This window comes from Manacus vitellinus, unplaced genomic scaffold, assembly GCF_001715985.3.
Source record: "Manacus vitellinus isolate BGI_N305 unplaced genomic scaffold, ASM171598v3 scaffold_1_pilon, whole genome shotgun sequence".
NCBI classification, from domain to species: domain Eukaryota; kingdom Metazoa; phylum Chordata; class Aves; order Passeriformes; family Pipridae; genus Manacus; species Manacus vitellinus.
In genome coordinates, this window is record NW_021939396.1 from 52,713,116 (window position 1) to 52,733,639 (window position 20,524).

A 20,524-nucleotide genomic window follows, 5' to 3' on the forward strand; every position below is an offset into this window, starting at 1 on the left:
GCAGCAACTGGGAACCTTCAACACATAACGCTGTATGAGAGAGAGAACTGTACAACAATTTTGCATGTCACCATTGATTTACTTGTCTACTAAAACATACATCACACACATAGTGTAAATAATACAAGAGTCCTGATAAAGTACCTGGGATATCCCCTATGGCATGCTGGCATTACATGGAAATCAAAGAATGCCCTACAGACACAATAGAAGATATCATGTGAATCTGTATAAGAATGGCTTGCATTTTTAAAAGTAGCAAAAGGAGCCCAAAGAGCTAAAAAGCAATTGACAACACCACAAACATCCAAGGTGGCAAAGTCTACATGGGTGGAAACGATTCTGACAAGTTGAACCTTTGCCAAATCCTAATGTAAGACAAGCTGCTGTCCTGGCTAATTTTTCTGAGCAGATCTACTGCCTTTACCGGGCTGACAATGAATCTGAAAAATCCATCACGGCCTTCTGTGCACTTACTAGTTTTAACACCTGGAGAGGGGAAGAGGTTCAGAGTTGGAGGGAGAGACTCTCAGGGAGATTCCTTCAGCTTTGGTCAAGTCAGCCTGCATTGCCTGGCTAAGCACTGGAGTTAATCAGTAGGGCAGAGAAGATATGGGTACCTTTTGTAATGGTGGCTCTGCTCTTTTCTCATTTTATTAAGGGTCACTACAGCTTTACTGTATTAATTGACCATTACCCTGATTTCCAGTCATTAGTTAGAATTTCAAATAAATCTGATCAAACAGAACATACCTTGTGAAAATAAACACTCATTGATCTACTTCAATCTCCAGGGTCTATTTTAGGCAGTGTAGGCTCACACAGGTTCTTTGATATTTCAGTGTGTTGATTCTAACAAACTGCTTTGCAGACTTTAGACATTTGTATTTTTTAAGGGGTAACTGGAACTCTGTCATGAAAAATTCTGCATTTTATGCATTAAAGGACACCATTACCACCAAAGACTCCTTATACCTCCACTAAAAAATGGAACTATATTTTTACTCCTGTATAAATTATTTATAATAATTACAGAATAAAATAGTCAGGGAAAAAAGTCCCTGCCCTACTGTACAACTTTTACATGCATAAGGGCCACACACAAATTTCAGGTGTTCTCTAATCTCCCCATACACAAAAATAATCTGAACACCCCATCTGTGTTTCCTGTTTTTGTTGGACAACTCCTTGGATTCCTCAGACTATTTTAGACCTTAGACAGGTTATACCAGTATAATTATGTGAATTATGGGTACAGGGGTTTTTAACCAATGTAGATGTGCTACTGTGAGCCATAAATCACTCAGAAAAGGTGGTTCGGTTTTGTCTCCCAGCCTGGAATAGGACACTCAAATCTAAGACCACACTGATGGAAGGAATGTTTCCAAGAATAATTAAAGTAAGGAAAATAAAAGCCTTTCTTTTTAAATGGAAAGACCAAAGTCACAAGGGACAACTTTCTTGCAAGTACATATGGTAAAGGCCCTTCATATCAAAACCCTACTACTATAATTAAATATTTTTATTTTAAACCCAAAACCATGGCGATATTCCTCAGATGTTACAAAGACTCAAACATGCATAGAGACACTTCCACTCTGTTTTGCACAGTCTGTCCTCAGCTCAGCTCCATGGGCCTGCACAGCACAGAAGCTTCAAACACTGACTCCTTCCATGGCCCAGCCAGCAGCACAGTTTACTCTGTCAGTCCTTCAGTTGCACTTGCACAATTGTTTGAGGGGTCTTGCAGCAACACAGATGAAGGAACTGACAGAGTTAAAGAACAAAGCAAGACAAATAACTTGGGATGCTTTTAAGTAAAATATAGGTGACACAGATCCCAGCCATGGTGACAGCACAGAGAGAAGAAACACTGTGGTTTGCCTGGACAAGAGAAAAATAGCAGGTTTACTGCATTTCTAAGACAACTCCAAATTAACTCAAAGAATGGTGAAGGAATAAGAAAATGTCTGTGGATGGGTTCCATTCAGTTAAGATCTATATATTCCTTTGCTAACCCAAACTCAACAATTGTTTTGTAAAAGCCCCAAAGGGAACGATTTTAAGACCCTGAGCAGGTCAGAGATCCCACTTTGTCAATGCAGCAGAGAGAAAGGGTGTCCAGGGAGCGTGCCAACACAAGCTGTACCATAAAACTCCACCTTCAGCAACCCAAACTGCCCAGAGGCATCCACCTGAGGATGTCCTGTCATAGCAGTATGATATGGGGCTGTGTTTACAAAATCACTTTGGGAGATTTTTGGGTTTCTTTCTAGCTTACAGAGTTAAACTGCAAAAAAAAGGAACATTCAAAGGAGAATCTGCCTTCCTCAGAACTTAAGAGACACAAAATCTAGATGGTTGCACTTTCAGGGACTCAAAGGGTTGAGACAGGAGATTTCTCGACATTACAAAAGGGGTCTCAGACAGCAGGTCTGTGTGGACAACTGAAGATAAACGGGTAGAAGATGATAAATTTTTGGTCAAGATAGCAAGTACGGTGGCAACAAAAGTGCACAGAACCGAAGAATTCCAACCCACTGGAATTTCAGTTTCTCTCCCTGCCTCAACATATGAAGGCACAGATCGTGTTTTTTTCTAAAATAAGATCCACCAAGACCAAGACTAGCATGTAAACATTTGAGTACACTATGAACAAGAGAAGAGAGAGGATCAATTGTTTTCTTTTTTGAGTGTGAGAGTTTTTACAAATGGCCAATGATGTTACATTTCTTCTTAATATAAAATGAACTGACAACATCTGGGGCATTAGTTACCATCTCAGCAAGTTTCCAAATCTTCACTGACTTCACACAGAGTTACAGCATACAGTGCAAGTTGCTTGTTTGGAAATGAAGCATAAGTGCTGTTCTGCAGGCTCATACAAAAATGCTAAAGCCCATCCAGTCTTAAACAGAATCACACTCACAGAAAGCTGCACCTTACTAAACTTAACCTCATGGACTAGGAAAAACTATGAGCCTTTGAATTCCAGTAACATGAACTCTTAAGCTGTCTCCCATAAACAAATACTCTGACTTGTTTTTAACTGCATTTTCTGGTTCCTCTTTGACAGGTTCCCATATTATACTTACATGGAGTCATACCATCTGTATGATAATAATGCATGTCCTCAAACTCAGAAGAGAGTCTCCAAAACACTTAGATCTAAATATAGATCTTCTTATCCTGCCCATAATTGCATTGAAACAGGACATACTTTTCTTTTCCCCTAAAACTTTACACATACCATAGATAGTTGTTCTGTACTACCACCACAGTACTCAAAACAAAACAGAAGCAGATCAATACCACCACTGTAAATCTCAGTTCTTTCCAGCTGAAAGGAGTCAGTCATATACTTGAACTACCAAGACACATGAGTCACCTAGATTTTGCAAGTTTTTTATCTCATGACCATGCCAATGATTAAAATGTCTGAAATAGGGGGTGGGGTTGACAGAAACAATTTATTCTTCCTCTCTGCAAAGCACAAACATCATTTTCTACCAATAAAAGTATTGCAAACTGTAACCTTGTTTACATTTCTTAAAGTGAGATAACACAATACTGAACATGCTGCTCTGAAAATAATTTTCATGCCAATTAAGTCACGGATATTTCCTAGGTAAGAGTTTTGTTTACAATGGGACCTGGGCCATTCTTCAGTCTTTGTGAAGCAGCAGTTGCATGACAGTTAATTTTAGGTCAGAATCAACAAACATTATTATTGAACTACCTAAAAGTGATTAGTTAGGTAAGACCTGGGACCTGAGGCCACCGAGCACCAGAGACCATCCACCTGTATTTGTATCTTAGACAAGAAGGTGTGGCTTGGCTACAGATCAGATTCCTGTCAAAGATGAGTTAACTTTCAGGACAAAAAGTGAATGTAAGTAAGAGCAAGATACTGGTTCATGAAGACCACTGCCTCCTTATTAACCTTCTATGAGACCTGCAGAAGAAGGTAGCAGAGGCAATGATGAAAATTAGTGTCATGACTTGCAGGTACTTCTGACAATGCCTCCACAACACCTTTGCTCTGCAGAAGAGCTGAGGTGAAGTCTAGTTAATACTGGCAGTAGCGATTTGGCTACAATGATGTTCAAAGCTGGAACAAATGACAGGGCTAGGGCTAAGATGGTAGTTCAGCCCAGAAACCATCAGCACATAATAAAACCAGCTATCAAAGCACTATGGGGCTACACTTACATCTAGAATTAGAAGAGGGTGTTGACCTAGAACAAAGTATAATACTGGATCTGGGTTTAGGGTTGGGACTCAGGCCAGCAAGTATTGATAAACTGCAGCGTAGAAAGTGCCTCCAGGTTCATATGAAAAGTGGTGTTGGCTTAAAACATCTGACTGAAGAGATCTGTAGGATAAGGAGTGAGATAACATTAAGATTAGGAGTGGAATTAGGGTTTGAGCATACCCTGGAAGAGATTGATAAACTGCATCATCTTGTTTCAGTATCAGGGAGGGCCCCACGCCACGATAAAGGTGCCACATGACAGGACTTCACACACCCTTAGCAAGCCCAACACTGCCCAGCATGCCAGGCCTTCTCTGTCTATATCCTCTGTTGACCAAGGCTTCCCAAGCTGCACATGCACATGTGCTGTCAACATGATGCATTCCTGATCCCTCAGGATTACTGTATATGTACACTTGTGTCACTGTGTACATGCACAGAGAACCTGGCACTCCCAAGATGTACAGATTTCCTGTATGATGTGTACACACAGGAGATCAGGCAGGGAAGAGGAAACAAACAAAGAAAAGCATCTATCTGAAAACGTCCCATCTTTACTGTCTCCATTTCTCCCTTCACTTGCAGTAGGGTTGCCATATCAGAAATATATCAAAGACTAAAAGCGTCTGGCAGCCAATGTCTCCTCTCTTCATAGATGTATTTTTAAAAACAGGAGGTCAGGTCTGGGCAGTAGGTTGGTCCTGCCAAGAAAACCAAAAGCTAAATCAGCCAAATATACCAAGAAGCAGCACAAAAGCTTGTCTGTTCTTCTCCAAATAGGAGCTTTTCCAGTGATGATCTTGGCAGTACCATTTAGCACTTACCCTTTTCCCAGTTCTCGGGAATAGGTGTCCACACCACATTGCTCAGCATTTTCCAGGTCAGGAGACGATTCAGGAATGACCATGTCTACTTCACAGCACAGAAAAACCTGACACAAATCTTACCTATCTCTGTTTTAATCACAAAATAGTCTCACCCACGTTAGTGATTAATGGTGAAAAATTCAGTCTTAGTGGCAGGCAGGCCTTGGACCAGACAATAACACTTTCTGCAGAAGCAAGAACCATATAATCACATTTCAAGGACAAAATCATGTCCAGACTGGAGACTACATAGTTTAAAACCTTAAAAATCAGTATTAGTAGCACACAGTCCATCTCTACAATTTTCCAGGCTTGTAATTTAGAGAATGCAGAGTAGGCAAGAACAACAGTTGCTCAATTCAATGAGCAAACCTGCTTCAGCATTCACTACAAACTGAGGAGGAAAAAGCTTCACAGTGAGTCTTGCCAAGAAGGAATTACAATAATTGAGCCTCATGGTCACAAGACCACACACTGCTGCTGTGAAACAGTCACTGGGTAAATAAGGGTGTATCTTGTAACATTTTAACACGGTTGGGGGAAAAGAAAAAGCCACATGCGAAAGATGGTCTTACCCCTAAAAAGATATGAATGCAAGCAAAAAGGATCTTGCAAATCCACACTCATGTCAAAAATGCGGCAGAACGATGCTGCTATTCTAGTGCTGTCAATGCAGTAGCGACACAGAGTAGGGAATAAAAGCAATTTACACAGTTATGCCTGCAGCACATAATTTAGGCACAAGCAACAACAGCAAGAAAAGAGAATTCATTTCGAAGGATGGAGGAGTAAAAGTTAGGATGATGTAAAAATGACAGCTGAACTTCGGTTCACTAAGAAGAAGTCACAAAAGCAGTACATGTCCAGAATGACAAAAAATCCTTAGCAAAACACGATGAAAAAATGTAAGATGCTGATTTTAAAACATACAAACAGGCAGGTATCTCAGACTAGCAGAGAAATTCACAAAGCCAAATGAAAAGGACCCCATTTGATGACCTTAACAGTTGAAACCTGACCTAAGATTTTTTTATCATGTTTGTATTTCAGGGATGTGTACCACAGGGATGTGTACCAGTGTACCTAAAGGAGCTCAGCAAAGTTTTTCAAACTTATCTTTTCTTGTTTGCAGAAATCAACAAAGAACTTGCAAAATAATCACTTCCACAAAGCCACTGCTCTCAGCTCTGCATGTACAAAGGTCTCATCTGCCTCTGCACTGAGTGAAACTTCCTCTTAACAGTCCAACTTTGATTGTCACACCAACCCACAGCATTTTACCAAACTGGGCTAGAAGAGGATGTATTCCATCAATCTTCACCATTTCTTCTACACTGTCTGGAGCATTTTGCATGGGGCTTAGCAGGGTGCTGCTGGCCCCTTCTAGAGAAGGTGACTGGGTGACAGGGAGTGGCAGGGGGAGGAGAGAGCAAAGCACCTGCAGGCAGCAAGGGCACAGACTCAGCAAGGCTGGGAGTGGCAGGGGCTTGAAGGGGAGAGCACTTCAGCCAGCCAGGTCCTCCCCATCACAGGGGAGTGAAAGGCCATTTTATTAATTTCTCCCTCCAACCTCTGCTTCTCTGAAGGAGGGAAAAAAACAAAGGCATAGAGTGTTTAGCATTATTTCTGATGCAAGGAGGATGCAAAAGCATCTTAAACAAAAGTTACTCCTTCTCCAGTCTCCTAAGAGCTCCACTCTTTACTGTCAACCCATCAGAACAGGAGGGTTTTAATGGGGTATTGTTTCAGTGTGCTTATGCATCCTCATGGACTCTCTGGGACATTCTTCTAGTTTCAGCTTCCACCACTACACTCTTAATTTCTGTGGCACACACTAAGCTTCTCGTTCTTAGATACGACTAGCATTTATCAAGAAGCACTATAAAGGGTTCAATCCCTTGGTACAAGTTAGCATAACATTTTCCTGTATTCAATTCTCAGATTATCTATGAGGTAAACCAGTTATACAATTTTTTTTCAAAATCCCTGCTTACTACTAACTTTGTCCATACTAAGAGCTCATTGGGCTCTAAAACTTGCACAGAAGACTACTCTGTAGAAAACAGATGGCTAATATTTTTAAATGATTATACACAGTAGACCAGATAACATTAAAGAACCTGCTGCAATTAAAATTCATAAGCTATATTTCCAAATCTCACAACTCAGGTAAAGAACTACAACCATAATGATTACCAATGAAATAATGTGCCCTGACTCACTCCATATAAATAGGCTATGCTTATAAAAGCACTCCTCTGCTTCTGCAGGGGAGGGTGGCAAGGGAAGAAACTGATAAGAAATGATTAAACTAATTATGTGCTAATGAAAAGGTGTATTAATTGAAACATACTATGAAGTATCCAAGTGTACAGAAAGAAATTCAACAGGTGTTTACACTGGAAGGCTGACTATCCAGTGCAGAGATGAAATCAGACTGTGATATTAATGGCACATCCAATGCTAAAGTTCATAATGGATTTTCTGTGGCTTACTGTCAGACATGAAGTACCACAAGTAAACCTTACAGAGGGACCAGGAAAATCAGAAAATGATGCAGCCAGTATCACACTGGACAATAACATGGAATACAGACTTGTTTTTTCTTATTGACAAAACCAGTGAACTATCATATAAACTGCCCATTACTGTACCTTCATGACATCTTTATAGGAATGAATGGCCTCAATTTCCTCTTTGTCGTCCTCATTGTCATCCTCCACTCCTTCATCCAGAGCATCATATCCTTCATCCCTACTCCCATCTGTTTCTGTAGTATTAGTCATGTAGTCAATAAGCTGCTCCAGTGGAGGACTTAATTCCCGCTCTTCATTGTCCTTCAAACCATAGTCAAGGGCTTTATATATAATAATCCCCAGTGATTCAATAACCTATAAAAGCAAAACAAAAAAAAAAAGAAATATTTATTAGTACCATTTACATGGACAAACAGGTCAGTCTATGAACACACTATTCTGGTGTTTACATATTAAACTCAGCAACTGAGAGGGCAATAAACATCAAAATCAAAGAAAAAAATTACCTAATAAAATTACTCTAATACCTACAGCAGCACTTCAGTAATATAGCACAGACCATGCAAGAGCAGGTCATACCACATACCTACCACTTTCTTTTTTTAATGTTTGAAACAAAAAGTCATAATTTAAAAACAAAGCAGGACCTTTTTAGACTATTTTCCCTTTTTTCTTCTAATATGACAAACCTCAAAGTAACATTACTCTACACTTTGTAGGACTATATTGCATGCAGAATATCTTTTTTTTGTGGGGTAGGTGGGAAGAAATTAAAAGAAAGAACAGCATGAGATGCCTCCCTCTTCCCACAACTTAATGACACTTGGAAACTGCCCTTCAGTTTCTGCATCTCTTCACTGACCTGAGAGGTGTCTGGACACAGCTGTGGCCATCCCAATATTAACTCGCTGAGCACTGGGACATCAGCCACAAGAACTCTTTTGCCTGTTGCACAACTGGTGGAGACATGTATATTCCACTGAAACTACCAACAACTGTATTCCATAGTAATGAGGTAGTACCTCAATTTTTCATTGAATCAAGGCTCCTTATTTGTGCTCTGTCAAGAGCAAAGCCAACCAATGACCTCTTACTCATAGTAAGCTAGCAAAAAATTGTCAGGAATATCCCAAAATGCTAAATGCACATATTTCTCTCTTAGCATTAATTATTTTCCTTATGAGCAATATTGAAGCTTCTAGAATTTTAAAGATGTAAAGAGATGGCATTTCAAACTGAGAAGTTTGAAAATTGGTATTAATGAAGAGGGAAGGGAAAATGGGATTGCAACAGTAAGCCACAAGAAGGTAATGTCACTGCTGGGAGATCCTTGTCTGACAACGGAAGTAGGACTGGAGTAATTGCATGTAAACTCTGATCTTCCTTGTGTGTTGTGATGGCTAGCATGTCACACAAATTAGCAGACTCCTATGTAGGAGTAGTTGGCACTACTAGTAGGGAGCAACTTTAATAACAGAAGCATTTCTAAACATACCAAACCTTGTCATCAAATGCCTTTTTCTCTCATCTGGCTTTCATCAGTACTATCCTGGTCAACATGCTTTTTACTGCAGATTCTGAAATTCTTTTGGGGTAAATAGGACAACACAAATGGATTCTTTAAATATTAAATTTTACACTAGCAGCTTACTTATTTCAGCAAGCAAAGTATTTTTGGTCTGAGAGGCGGCAGTTCAGCAAGGGATTTTTTCAGCTCAAAGAACAGTTTTTGACTTGGGAAATGCTAGTGAGACAGCAAAGTATACCAGGGAAGCGCCACTGCATTCTTGCTCAGTTCTCATACCCTTCCCCAGACTTCTGCCATGACCCACTTTGGAGACAGGACACTGCACCATACAGACCTTAAAAACAGCTGTAACAGCTCAAACATGTTTGCAGTTATCTGGCTCACTTTTTACGGAAGCTATTTTGTAATCACTGTCTTGTAAAACTTGCGTTGTTATAAAAATAATCTGAAAATGTGAAAGTTTCACAAAATAAAATCTATTCTACTGGCAGATGTGTACTCAGATGTATACAAGTACAGTCCCAATATACACCCCCTCAGCAACCAAAAGAAGAATACCAAATTAATTCCAATTTGAAGGACACCAAAATTAAAATGAAGTACAACTGAATAATCACTTTGATATTTTCAGCACCTGGGAGTAAGCACAATGTGAGTAATTTCTAACTTCAACAAAATATATATTTGAAATAGCTTAGCATACATGAGGAGGACTGAAATGTCCAAATTAGATGCAAAGAAAATTATGTCTGGTGCCATGCAGTGATGGCTGTTGAACATAGCTTCTGGATTTTGCTACCAACAGTTCAAAAAAATAGAAGGGGGGAGGTGGATAAAGAAAGTGCACTCTCTCTGCCTCCTTCTGTTTGGGAAGAGGATTAAGGCATTCAAAAGCACCGTGGCTAAAACTGGATGACAGCTGCTGCTTTCTTTGATGTATCAGCAGTGCTGCTTTTGCAGTTCAGTAATATGGTTTGTACATTTTTATGTACTATGAACAGATTTCATAATACATGCTAAACTCACATAATATAAAAGCCTGCAATGGCACCAATTCAGAGCTATAGTTCAGTCTCTCAGCTCCTTATTTAGGACATGTGATCAAAACCATATTTCCTCAATGTCTGTCAATATCACAGATTTTTCTTGCTGAAAGACAAAGCAGCAAACATATTAACTAAGTAACTTTGCTTTGACTTGCATTAAAACTGAAAATATCCAGCGCTTTCAGTAATACTGGTTTACCAAGGATCTTGTAAAACCACCCAATTGCCATATGAATATCAAGCAAAAGTCACAGAATTGTCAGTGCTTCTTCCCATGAACAAAACTACTAATGCAACTTTACATAAATAAAACTTTTACGTCTATATAACTAAAAGCATAATATACAAGTCAACTCATTGATGTTTAAAAACAAGTGCTGTCACTTTGTCTGTAATAGAAATCAAACACAAACAAAAAAAGGAAAAGCTTTTCACAGCTCAATGGATGAACTGATAAATAAGCAGGGTTTTTTGAGCTGCATAATCAAGGACACCACTTCCATTTTTTTTTTAGACCATCAATTATTTACAAAGAAATCACAGGTTCTAAACTGCACTGTTGGCTAATTTCACACAAAATAAAAACTTCTGGCACCTAACAAGTGAAAAGCACCAGCACAGTTTTCAATTATATGTGAAAACAGACCTATAGTAGAAAAAGAAAGAGTAAGAATGGACTTAGCAAAGCTTTTTTAAACCAGAGTTGTACACTGACATACCAAAACAACTGCATGATACTGAAATAAGCACTAATCATAAATTATGCTCCTCAGTTCAGGTGAAAAAAAAATAAAGCAAGATCTGCACCTTGAATTTTAGAACACATTTGTTCCTGACTGATCTAAATTTTGGCAAATGACCTGACCTTTGCAAATCCATCAGTGGCTAAATAAACTTAAAAAATAAACAAGGAAGTATTATTATGCTTTACACCTTCTCACCAAGTTCTTTTGAAAGTCATGGCTTCAGACCAAAAATAAACCCAACCAAACACACTAACATTTCCCACAGATTGAACTTGTACTTTGCCGTGCTGCAATCATTACTGAAAGGGGAATTTTGTCCCACTATGAGTATTTCTTCAGTTTCTACACCAGTCTGGACTTGTGTTATGCTGTTTTTTTATAATAAATAGTGATAAAGTTGCTGGAACACTTTGACTTCAAACATGATGTAAAAGAAATATCCTCCCGCTCCTTTTACACACGCAGCAAAAACAAAACCCAAATCATTCAGATTATTTTCATACACAAATACTGCCTGGAACTTTCCATTCCACATACCTTCCTCCAACACATTAAGGCATGCCTCCTGGAAAGGAGTTCATCAGGGTTTTAATCTTTTATATGGCCCGTGTTATGCTCTTCCATTGAACACCTCCAAGTTAATATTCTCAAAACCTCTTCAAATATGCTGCCTTTGTACAGGAACCAAACACGTTTGAATCTTGCAAAGGTGCAATTATTGTGAGTACTACACTTTGAGAAAAATCCTTTTTTCCCCTCAACATATGTGTCTCCCTGACTCTTGCTGAAGCATAGATGACAGTAGGCAGAATCCATATGCCATTTCCCCCCCTCACAGCACACACAACAGGGCTCTGTCTGAGCTTTCATCCCCTTCCTAGGCTTGCCTCAATTTTTAAACAAACCAACAAAGACTAAGGACAGGCTTGTACTTACAGCAGCAAAGGTGGGGTTTTTTCCGCTCAAATGCCTGTCCCTCCCTAAAATTTTCCCCTCCTCCAAAAGGCACTCGGGTTTTGTGTCCCTAAATTTGGATTAAAGATGCCATAAAACTCCAGTTACTAAGGTGAATCAAATAACTTTGAACTTTTCCACATGGACGTCAGATATGGCCAGCAGCCACAACAATATTTGCACTACTACTGCACTGTCTTTTATGAATTCCAATATTTTTTATTAAACATGTGTACTACAATTACTATTTTAAGTGTGCCCAGTTTTTACCAGCAGATCTCCAACACACTTTATGAAAGAGAATCACTCTGCCTCACAGTAAAAATGCTGAGAAGTCCAGGGCTGGTGTTAGCCTAGCCACTCCTTAGGGCAGAGCTCCTCTCCACCACCAACTCTGCCATCACCCCTGGTATTAGGCAGCACTTAGTCAATCTGCAAAGACTAACCTGTCCTACTGCTGACTTTAAATTAGCCTGTCAGGAGCTCCATGCTGTGCTTCTGGAATCATAACACGTGGCATAAACATATGCATAGACAGCCTTGAAGTCAAGTGTTATGTATCTTAAATCTTCTATGACACATAAGAAGACATACAAACACACAAATTTTTGTGATCAAATTCTGTAATATGGTCCAAAAGACTGGCATGTTAAAATGTTATGCAAACCCAACTTGTTCCTCTCTAGCTAGATGACAGAGGGAGAAAGCTTTTGCTCTCATCTCATTTCCATTTGTTAACAAAGTAATTTGTTCTTTCTTGGGTGTCCAGTTATGGAAGTGAAAAAGATCATGCTTTTAAGAAAGATGAACAAATAAAGGGGTTAGGATAACCCAGAGTACATTTTTTGGTTATTTACCTCATCCTGAGATGCCCTGCATAACTCTCAACAGCACCTCATGGAACAGCATGTCTAAATAGGACGTTTTGAGAGGTGTGTTGCTGTCAGCGCATACCTTGGCTATACTAATGTAGTTTTCACCACAGCATTCCCCAGTGGAAACAGTGTAGCATTACCCAGGTTTTAATGGCTGAGGACATGTCTAAATTTAAATATGACCTTCACTAAATTAGAGCAACTTGCAACAGACTGTCAAATGAGAACAGCAAAAAAACTTCCAAGTGCTTCCAGGTAAGCAGCAAGGATTTGGACTATCTCCAATGAGTCAGAGAAATCACTCATTTCCAAAGAATAAAGACATAAGATACAGCATTATTTAACTTCTGGGTGATGTTGGTTTGCTGCTGAAATAACGACATACTGATTTCTGCAATATAAAGAGCCTTGCTATTTAAGTCAAAGCAGTAATGAAAGCAAAGAAAAAAATCAGAGTACGTCAGGTCTCATAGAAAATAAACGTGAGACAGAATTAAATAAACCCTTTTAACAGGATTGAGTCTGGTTTAGATATGTTCAGAGCTAGGAAAATTACTGTATTCAGCCATGGTTCTCAAAATGGTTTTATATTCTGAGTCTTTGAATGCACTAAGTGGGCAGAGAGACCTACTTACTGAATTCTTTGTACTATTCAGGTGTACATTAAATAGACTCAGTGCAAGAACTTTTGATCAAAGACACAGAGCAAGCCTACAACATACAAAGGGGATGCTGGCTTTCTTGGGTTTTGTGCTGTTCCTCCCAAAGGGAATTGGAGAAAATTGAAACAGTTCAATGTTGTTGGACACTGTTGCCTCTAAGAAAGTAGCAGTAATGTAACTGTAAGTCTATTAAGGATCAAGTGTAATACAACTCTCCAATTTATTCAAAGATTCTGATAATTATACACATTTCTCAGTTGTTCAAGTTTCACTACAGATAGTATCTAAGGAGAACTATAATTTATTAGTATAAATGAAAGCAGGATTTATTCTATTGTATCAGTCTCAACTTACATTTTATCTGCTGCACTGAAACATTGAAACAAAACTGTCAATTTTCTTCTAGTTTCTGTTCATACCTTATAATCCCCAAGATCATGACAAATCATTACTGTTACTAAGGAATTTATTCAACCTGAAGGAATTTCACCAAAGTGACAGTTCATCCCCCAGAGAAAAACAAAATTAAATTCCCTGATTTAACTGTGGAGACTCCAGTAATGGCTGAAGTTTCAGTAAAAGAATTAGGTGCAATAATTAAGTAACACAGATGGTGAAAGTCATTTGAAAGTTCTTAAATACATCTCTATTCATACCCTGGTTTCAAATACAGGTCATGTTATCCTGATCCCATTTAAATAAGAAGAGTATGTTTTTTACCTTAAGTTAAAAATAGAAAATTCAACCATGTCACAAACTTCTGTTCTAGTTCTGTTGTCTTTCTTTTTTTTTTTTTTTTAATTTTAATTGATGAAATATAGTTAAACATATATATACATATCGTTTTTTATAGAAATAGAAAGCAATCAGATGAACTCCCCAGGTAAAGCAACAGAAAGAGCAAAGACTTCAGCTGACTACCAAAAACATAATCAGGCCCCAGAAATGCCAGTGGGGTCAAATTGTGTAAGAGACAGAAATTGCCACTTGTTACATCAGCCTTTTGAATAAAGCTTTTTCTAGATTACATGACAGTATCAGATCAGCAAAAGACTTTGTAGTGACAGAGAGAAGTAACCAGCTCAAGGAAAACTGGTATACAGAGGAGTGAGACTAGTTCAGTAGCTCTGATCCCAAGAACTTGTGTGCGACTGGTTTAAATTTGGCTGACATTGCATACCTGCCTATGGTTTGTCAGACAAGGGATAGAAGAAAGATAATAAAAAGCTTACAGGAGCTTTGATTCAGTTCAATTTATGGTAGTCATGAAGCAATGCAAAATCAATGCAACTTTTATTCAAAATATCTACATAGTTCAACTACTCTACTCAAAGAGTCAGTTTGCATGAACTTCTCAGCCTTCCCACACGGCTTTCATTAAAACCACTACAGTCGCCTGCTACAGGCTTGTCCCCCATTTAATTAATCCAAAAATTAAAGTGAGTAAACACCTGCTGCAATATAAACCATTTGTGCCCCTGTGAGTCAAGAACTTTCTCACACCTATTTTCCCCAAAATTAACAACTACAAAAGCCAAGCAAACAAAATACCGGTACAATGACAGCTATTCTTTTAAATACAAATTCACGATTAGTTAAAAGTTTTACATTTGCATGTATGTCTTATAAGCTTTCCAGCAGCATCTCACAACAGACTTTATAAAAGTTAGGCCGGTTTCACCATACTTGTCAGAGATATGTCTGCATTTCAAGCGTGTAACAGATGATGCACTTCATAGAGACAGATGAAGCACCTGAACAAGTTTACACAGAGTTGGGAACATGACGAGTCTTCTAGTTTGACTGTAGCTTTCCTAAAATCCATCTTCTTCCATTCCTGAAAAAGTATGACCTTCTGCCTCCTAACAGACTTCTCTTGTCAGTCAAATTGTCATAATTCCAAGGTTTTATGCCTAAAATCAATTAGGTCAAGAAAGAAGCCTAAACGTAGCCACTCAACAGGTCCTTTTCAAAGTGATGTGCCACAAAAGAAGGCTGGTATATGCTGCTCCTTTCTACTGACTGGAGTATTCATTAACCACACACAGAGCAATATTAATTTAATGCTGCTTGTCTAAGAGGTACTGAATATTGATGGCAAGACAAGTAACCACCCATAAGAAGGTTGTCCTTTTCATCCCTGCTGAAGGAGAAACTTCAAAGATGTCTGTGGGATGTTGCATTTATTATTCAGCCACCTAAGACAAACCATGCACAGTTAGCTCCACTATCTTGTGGAAGATCACTCAGTCATACCTAGGCTTCTTTCCTAAAGAAACTGATGGGAATTCACGCATACGGTCTGTGAACAGAAAGCCAAAAAGTTTGAGACTCTTACTAAGATTTTTTTTTAGACATATGTGTAAGAAAACTTAAGCTTGGCATAAGGACATAACTTGATTATGAAATATGTGAATATTCACATGGACTATCATGATAGTACAAGGAGTTACTAGTGTGTTGGACACATTATTCATTTAGGTCACGTACGATCTGTAAGTACGTCATGCAAACATAATACTGCAGGTTGATAGAGCTCTGCAAAGCTCCAGATTTTATGAATATTATTCCATGTCTTCTTCCCTATAACCAGTAACATTGGATACAGGCATTTGGATCACTGGCATTCAAACAAATATTCCTCAAAAATTGAACGCCTAAGTGAACATAAAATATTTTAGTAACAAGCAAGGGGCGTTACTGCACAATTACCTTTGAGCTCTTGTAATGGACTTGTTGGAAAGACTGGTATTTGCTAGAATAATTCAAGAAAGCACCAGTAGGCATTGTTGACAAGTTATTTACCTATAAGAAGATGTAAGCCTGGCATTATTTTTTAGGTCTGAAATTCAGATACAGTCATAGCATGGGAGGCTGACTTACCCTAAAACAAAGAGCAACAGAACATGTGGCCAAAACACAGCAAAAAGCTTATCACCTGCTCTCTGGGCTGCAAAACCCCAGAGAATGCATTTATGAAATGTCACTCACAGATTTCTATTTCTATTTCCTTCTGAACAATGGAATCCCCACAGAGGAAATCCATATGAAGACACATCTCTATCACAGATAAAAGATTTTGATATATAAAGGATAAGATTTATAACCTCAGGCACAAAGTCCCTCAGCACAAGATATTCCAGCACCTGCCAGCTCTCAAAGTCATCAAAGAGCTGAACTGTGACAGTTTATTGTCCTTAACGGAATAGCCATATTCCTGGATTATGAATTGCTGAGCATTGTTTTACTGCTCTCTGCCAATAACAACAATATTCATGTATTCTAGTACAGCAATGATAACAAAGATTTGCTTACAGGCACAGGTCAAAAGTGTTACAATATTAAAAAAATATCATACTTATTTCATGTTTTGATTAAAAACAAACACAAACAAAACCCCTCCAAAAACCACCAAAGCATTCCTGACTGTCTGCAGAAACCTCTATCACACAGCCAGATTTTCTACAATGCTCAGCACTTGATCTTCTAATAGAATAGAGGTATTATCCAGGTAATTCATTTAGCTGCTTAGGTAGCAGTCGAGTTACTAAATATCCAGCCACTGGTGGAGAGGGATTAATTCCAACACTTCCATCTATGAAAGCTGCACAGGTACTTGGGAACAAAACCAAAACCAAAAAAAAAAGGTATATGCATACCAATTAAGTAGATTTACTGCCTCAAAATCTATAACGAAATTCTGAACTTGGGTGTACAGGGATTATAAATCTCTTTGAACTTCATATGCTTTGGAAATGACAATAATATTGCAATATTACCCTGTCTTTCTAACCATGTTATCGTCCTTTAAATGACAGAAAGGGATCTTTACCTGGAAAAAGAAAGTCAAGGCATTATGTTCATACTGTGGTGAGTTTCCTGACTTTTTGAAAACATCACACTTTTGGGGTAAAATATCAACAAAAATTAAGGGTTTATAATGTCCAGATAAGTGTTGTCACAGCACCTCTAAGTCAGAATATGGTTGTCTCTACAATTTTCTGAACACAAAACAGCCAAAGAATTCAAATCCTAAATTTAGTCTCATCTTTACACCCCAAACCTCCCAGCAAAATAAGCTACACTGTCCTTCCTAATCACATTGCAAAACACAGTTATTACCTCTTCTATCCAGTACTTGAACCAGTTTCAAATGTCAGAAGAGTATGGGGCTGAAGGTCCATCCTATGGGGTCTTCCTCATCGCTCTTTTCTTGTGAAACCTCACACTGATCATTTCCCCTCTCCTATAACAGTTTTACCACCTGTTATACGAGGATATTGACCCATTTTCAAAGCCTTGGATGAGAAATGCTGTGCAAGTCTAAATTATATTTCTGCATGACATGCACAAAGGCTTAAACTCAGCTGGAGGTGTCTCTAATCATCCAGTTTTCCCTATGAGTTTTGTTCCCTATAAACCAGGGGAAGGGGAAATGAAGAAAAGTACATGCCTGAGGCTAATGGTTAGGCTTGTCACTGAGCACAATGCAACACATAAAACTGCTTTTCTTGAGAATAAAAAGCAAGATGCAAGAGTGATTTATTTAAATGTAAGTAGCACAGCTAGCCAGAGAAAACAGCTATTAAGGTTAGACTATCATATTGTTCTAAACTTCACAAGACATAAATTCTGACAGCATCATCCCTTTGTTTTGTTACACCTACCAGTCTACACCCTAGAGAACAAATGTCCTGAAGTTTAAGAAATAGGGAAAAAGGCAAGGTTTTTATGAGTCTTGACACTGTGGCTTTAAATTTTGATCCTTAGTTTAACTAAGCACCCCAAATTAATTGTAACATCCTTTTAAGATTGTAGCATTTTACAAACTCTACCATATTCTACATACTCTTTTGGGAAGATGCTTTGTAATATACACAGTATGACAGTTCTCATTACAGTTCAAAAAGAAATTGTCTGGTAATTATTAGACCAATCAAAATGAAAAAAGGTTGTTTCTTCAGACAGTTCTCTAACAAGTGAAATAATTTTCTCAGAAGGAATAAAAAAATAATAAATTTAAAACCAAAAACAACAGGAGCAACAACAACAAAACAAACAAAAAAAACCCAACCCAAACACCCCCTCTCCCCCCCAGTGTAATAGTCAGAAAGTCCATTATAGATGGAATGCTAAATTCTGCCAGACTTTCATAGGAACCCCAGCTTTGGAATAACAAAAGACATTCCTGCCCACCCAAGAAACAAGTTACTCAAAAGTAATCTCCTTAGACTGGAGAGATATCCATTTGATTCCATCAGAGAATCTTTTATTCTTGTTCTCTTATTTTTTAGCCCCCCAAAATTTTAAGAAATTAAGAATAAAAGAAAACTATCACTGTAGTACAAACATATGCCTAGATTTCTTTGACTAAATGAGCAGTCATCAATACTCTTTAAGGAGTTAAAGATCTTCAATTAAATCAGTTTGAAAGAGCATATAGTCAACTACCTCCAGTATTTCAAGTGCCACTGAACAATTTATATCTGTAAATTCTGTAGCAGAGAGTGAGAGCAGAATCTGGTTTTATTTTCTTCTTGTTTACCCTTTCTCACAGATTAATTTTCTCCTTTGTCCAGTCATATAATACTCCACTAAGCTGTGTGTTCTCATGTAAACTACCAAACAGGCAGTGACAGGTAAACGTTAGCTTGTTTGAAGGAAACACCTCACAAAGGAGGGGATTTTTTCCTAAAGATCGGGACCACAAGTAAGTGTCAGACAAACTGCAATGACACCGTTTCAGAGAACACTGGTTGTAAGGAATGACTATTACTTGCCAAACCAGAGGAGTGGACGGGTGTCATCCTCGTCACCCCACCCACCCCCTGCTAACATCCAGGGCTTGTGTTGCAGCGTGGTCTGCCAGCTCAGAAAACTGACTTAGCTGGGAGAAGTCATATTTTCCTGACCAGCTTAGGAAAAAAAATAAATCAAAAAAACCCCAACAAAGCCAAACCCCAACTCTCTGTGCTACCATATACACTCTCTGTGCATGTGCATATGCACTCTCTGTGCTACTATACATCAGCGCTGGCTTTGGGTCAAAAGAAAGCACAGCACAGCAGAAACATCAAAGTTATTCTTACCCATAAAAGAAATGTCTATTTTAACTGGAGGAGCTAAAATCAGCCTTAACAAGGAGTGACTGCATGATTGCCATAATTATTTCATATATTTTGATAAAATGCTTGGTGTAAATATAATCCTTTATCTGACAATTTTTCTATCTTTTTTACAATCTGTTGTCATCCCTAATCTCCAGTTTTAACCTATGACCATTGATTTTTACCAAGTACTTGTTATCCAGTTAGAGCTAGGATGGGGAAAAGCTAGAAGGTTTTCCTTTTTATATTTAAGATTTAAAAAAAAAATAAAAATGTTTATTTTATGTCTAACTCAAATCATAACATTATTTTAAGTTAAGATTCATTATTAAAATAACTCTAATAATGTTAATAAGATTTCAAAGTGAAGTAAAATGCTCCAAATGCAGTGTGTTATTTTAGATATTTTTTTAATACCAAATTAAACAAAACCCCTTAAAATCAAGTTTCCAAGGGTTTTTCCATTACACTCAAAGGTGTTTTTATGGAATAATATATGACATTCCAGCAAACCCCAGGTGCAAAGGAACAAGCAGACTGGAAACGCAACCTTCCCTGCTCACTGCCCTTATCTAATTAAGCTAATACAAGTATTCTATCAGAAGAAATTAAGCTTTTCTCTGGCCTAGAAAGCTTTCTATTTTTAGATGGTCAAACTGAGGGAATAAATAATGTTTATAATAATTTTAACACAACTCCCAGCTAAAACACATATCCCATGAACTGACCAACCAATGGGACTATGTAAGTGTCTGACCTAGAAACTTGTACCAAAAAAAAAATATAATTTTTTTTCCTTATGCATAAGGTACACCTCATAACGTGGACTACTACTCACTGGAAAGCATGGCCTCAGGGAGAAGCTTCTTCCAGCAAGCAGGGACTTCAGTAGTTGCTGCTCTTTTGGGAACACTACACGAAATCTGTAATAGCCGGGATGGCCAGCAG

At 38.2% G+C, this 20,524-nt stretch overlaps 1 protein-coding gene across 1 annotated transcript in view; it reads right to left on the reverse strand.

The window, feature by feature from the left end:
- SPIRE1 (spire type actin nucleation factor 1) overlaps positions 1-20,524 on the reverse strand; it is a 124,625-nt gene that overhangs the window by 62,134 nt on the left and 41,967 nt on the right. The window contains 1 exon segment of the mRNA XM_029959349.1: positions 7,776-8,012. Coding sequence (XP_029815209.1) covers positions 7,776-8,012 — 237 coding nt within the window.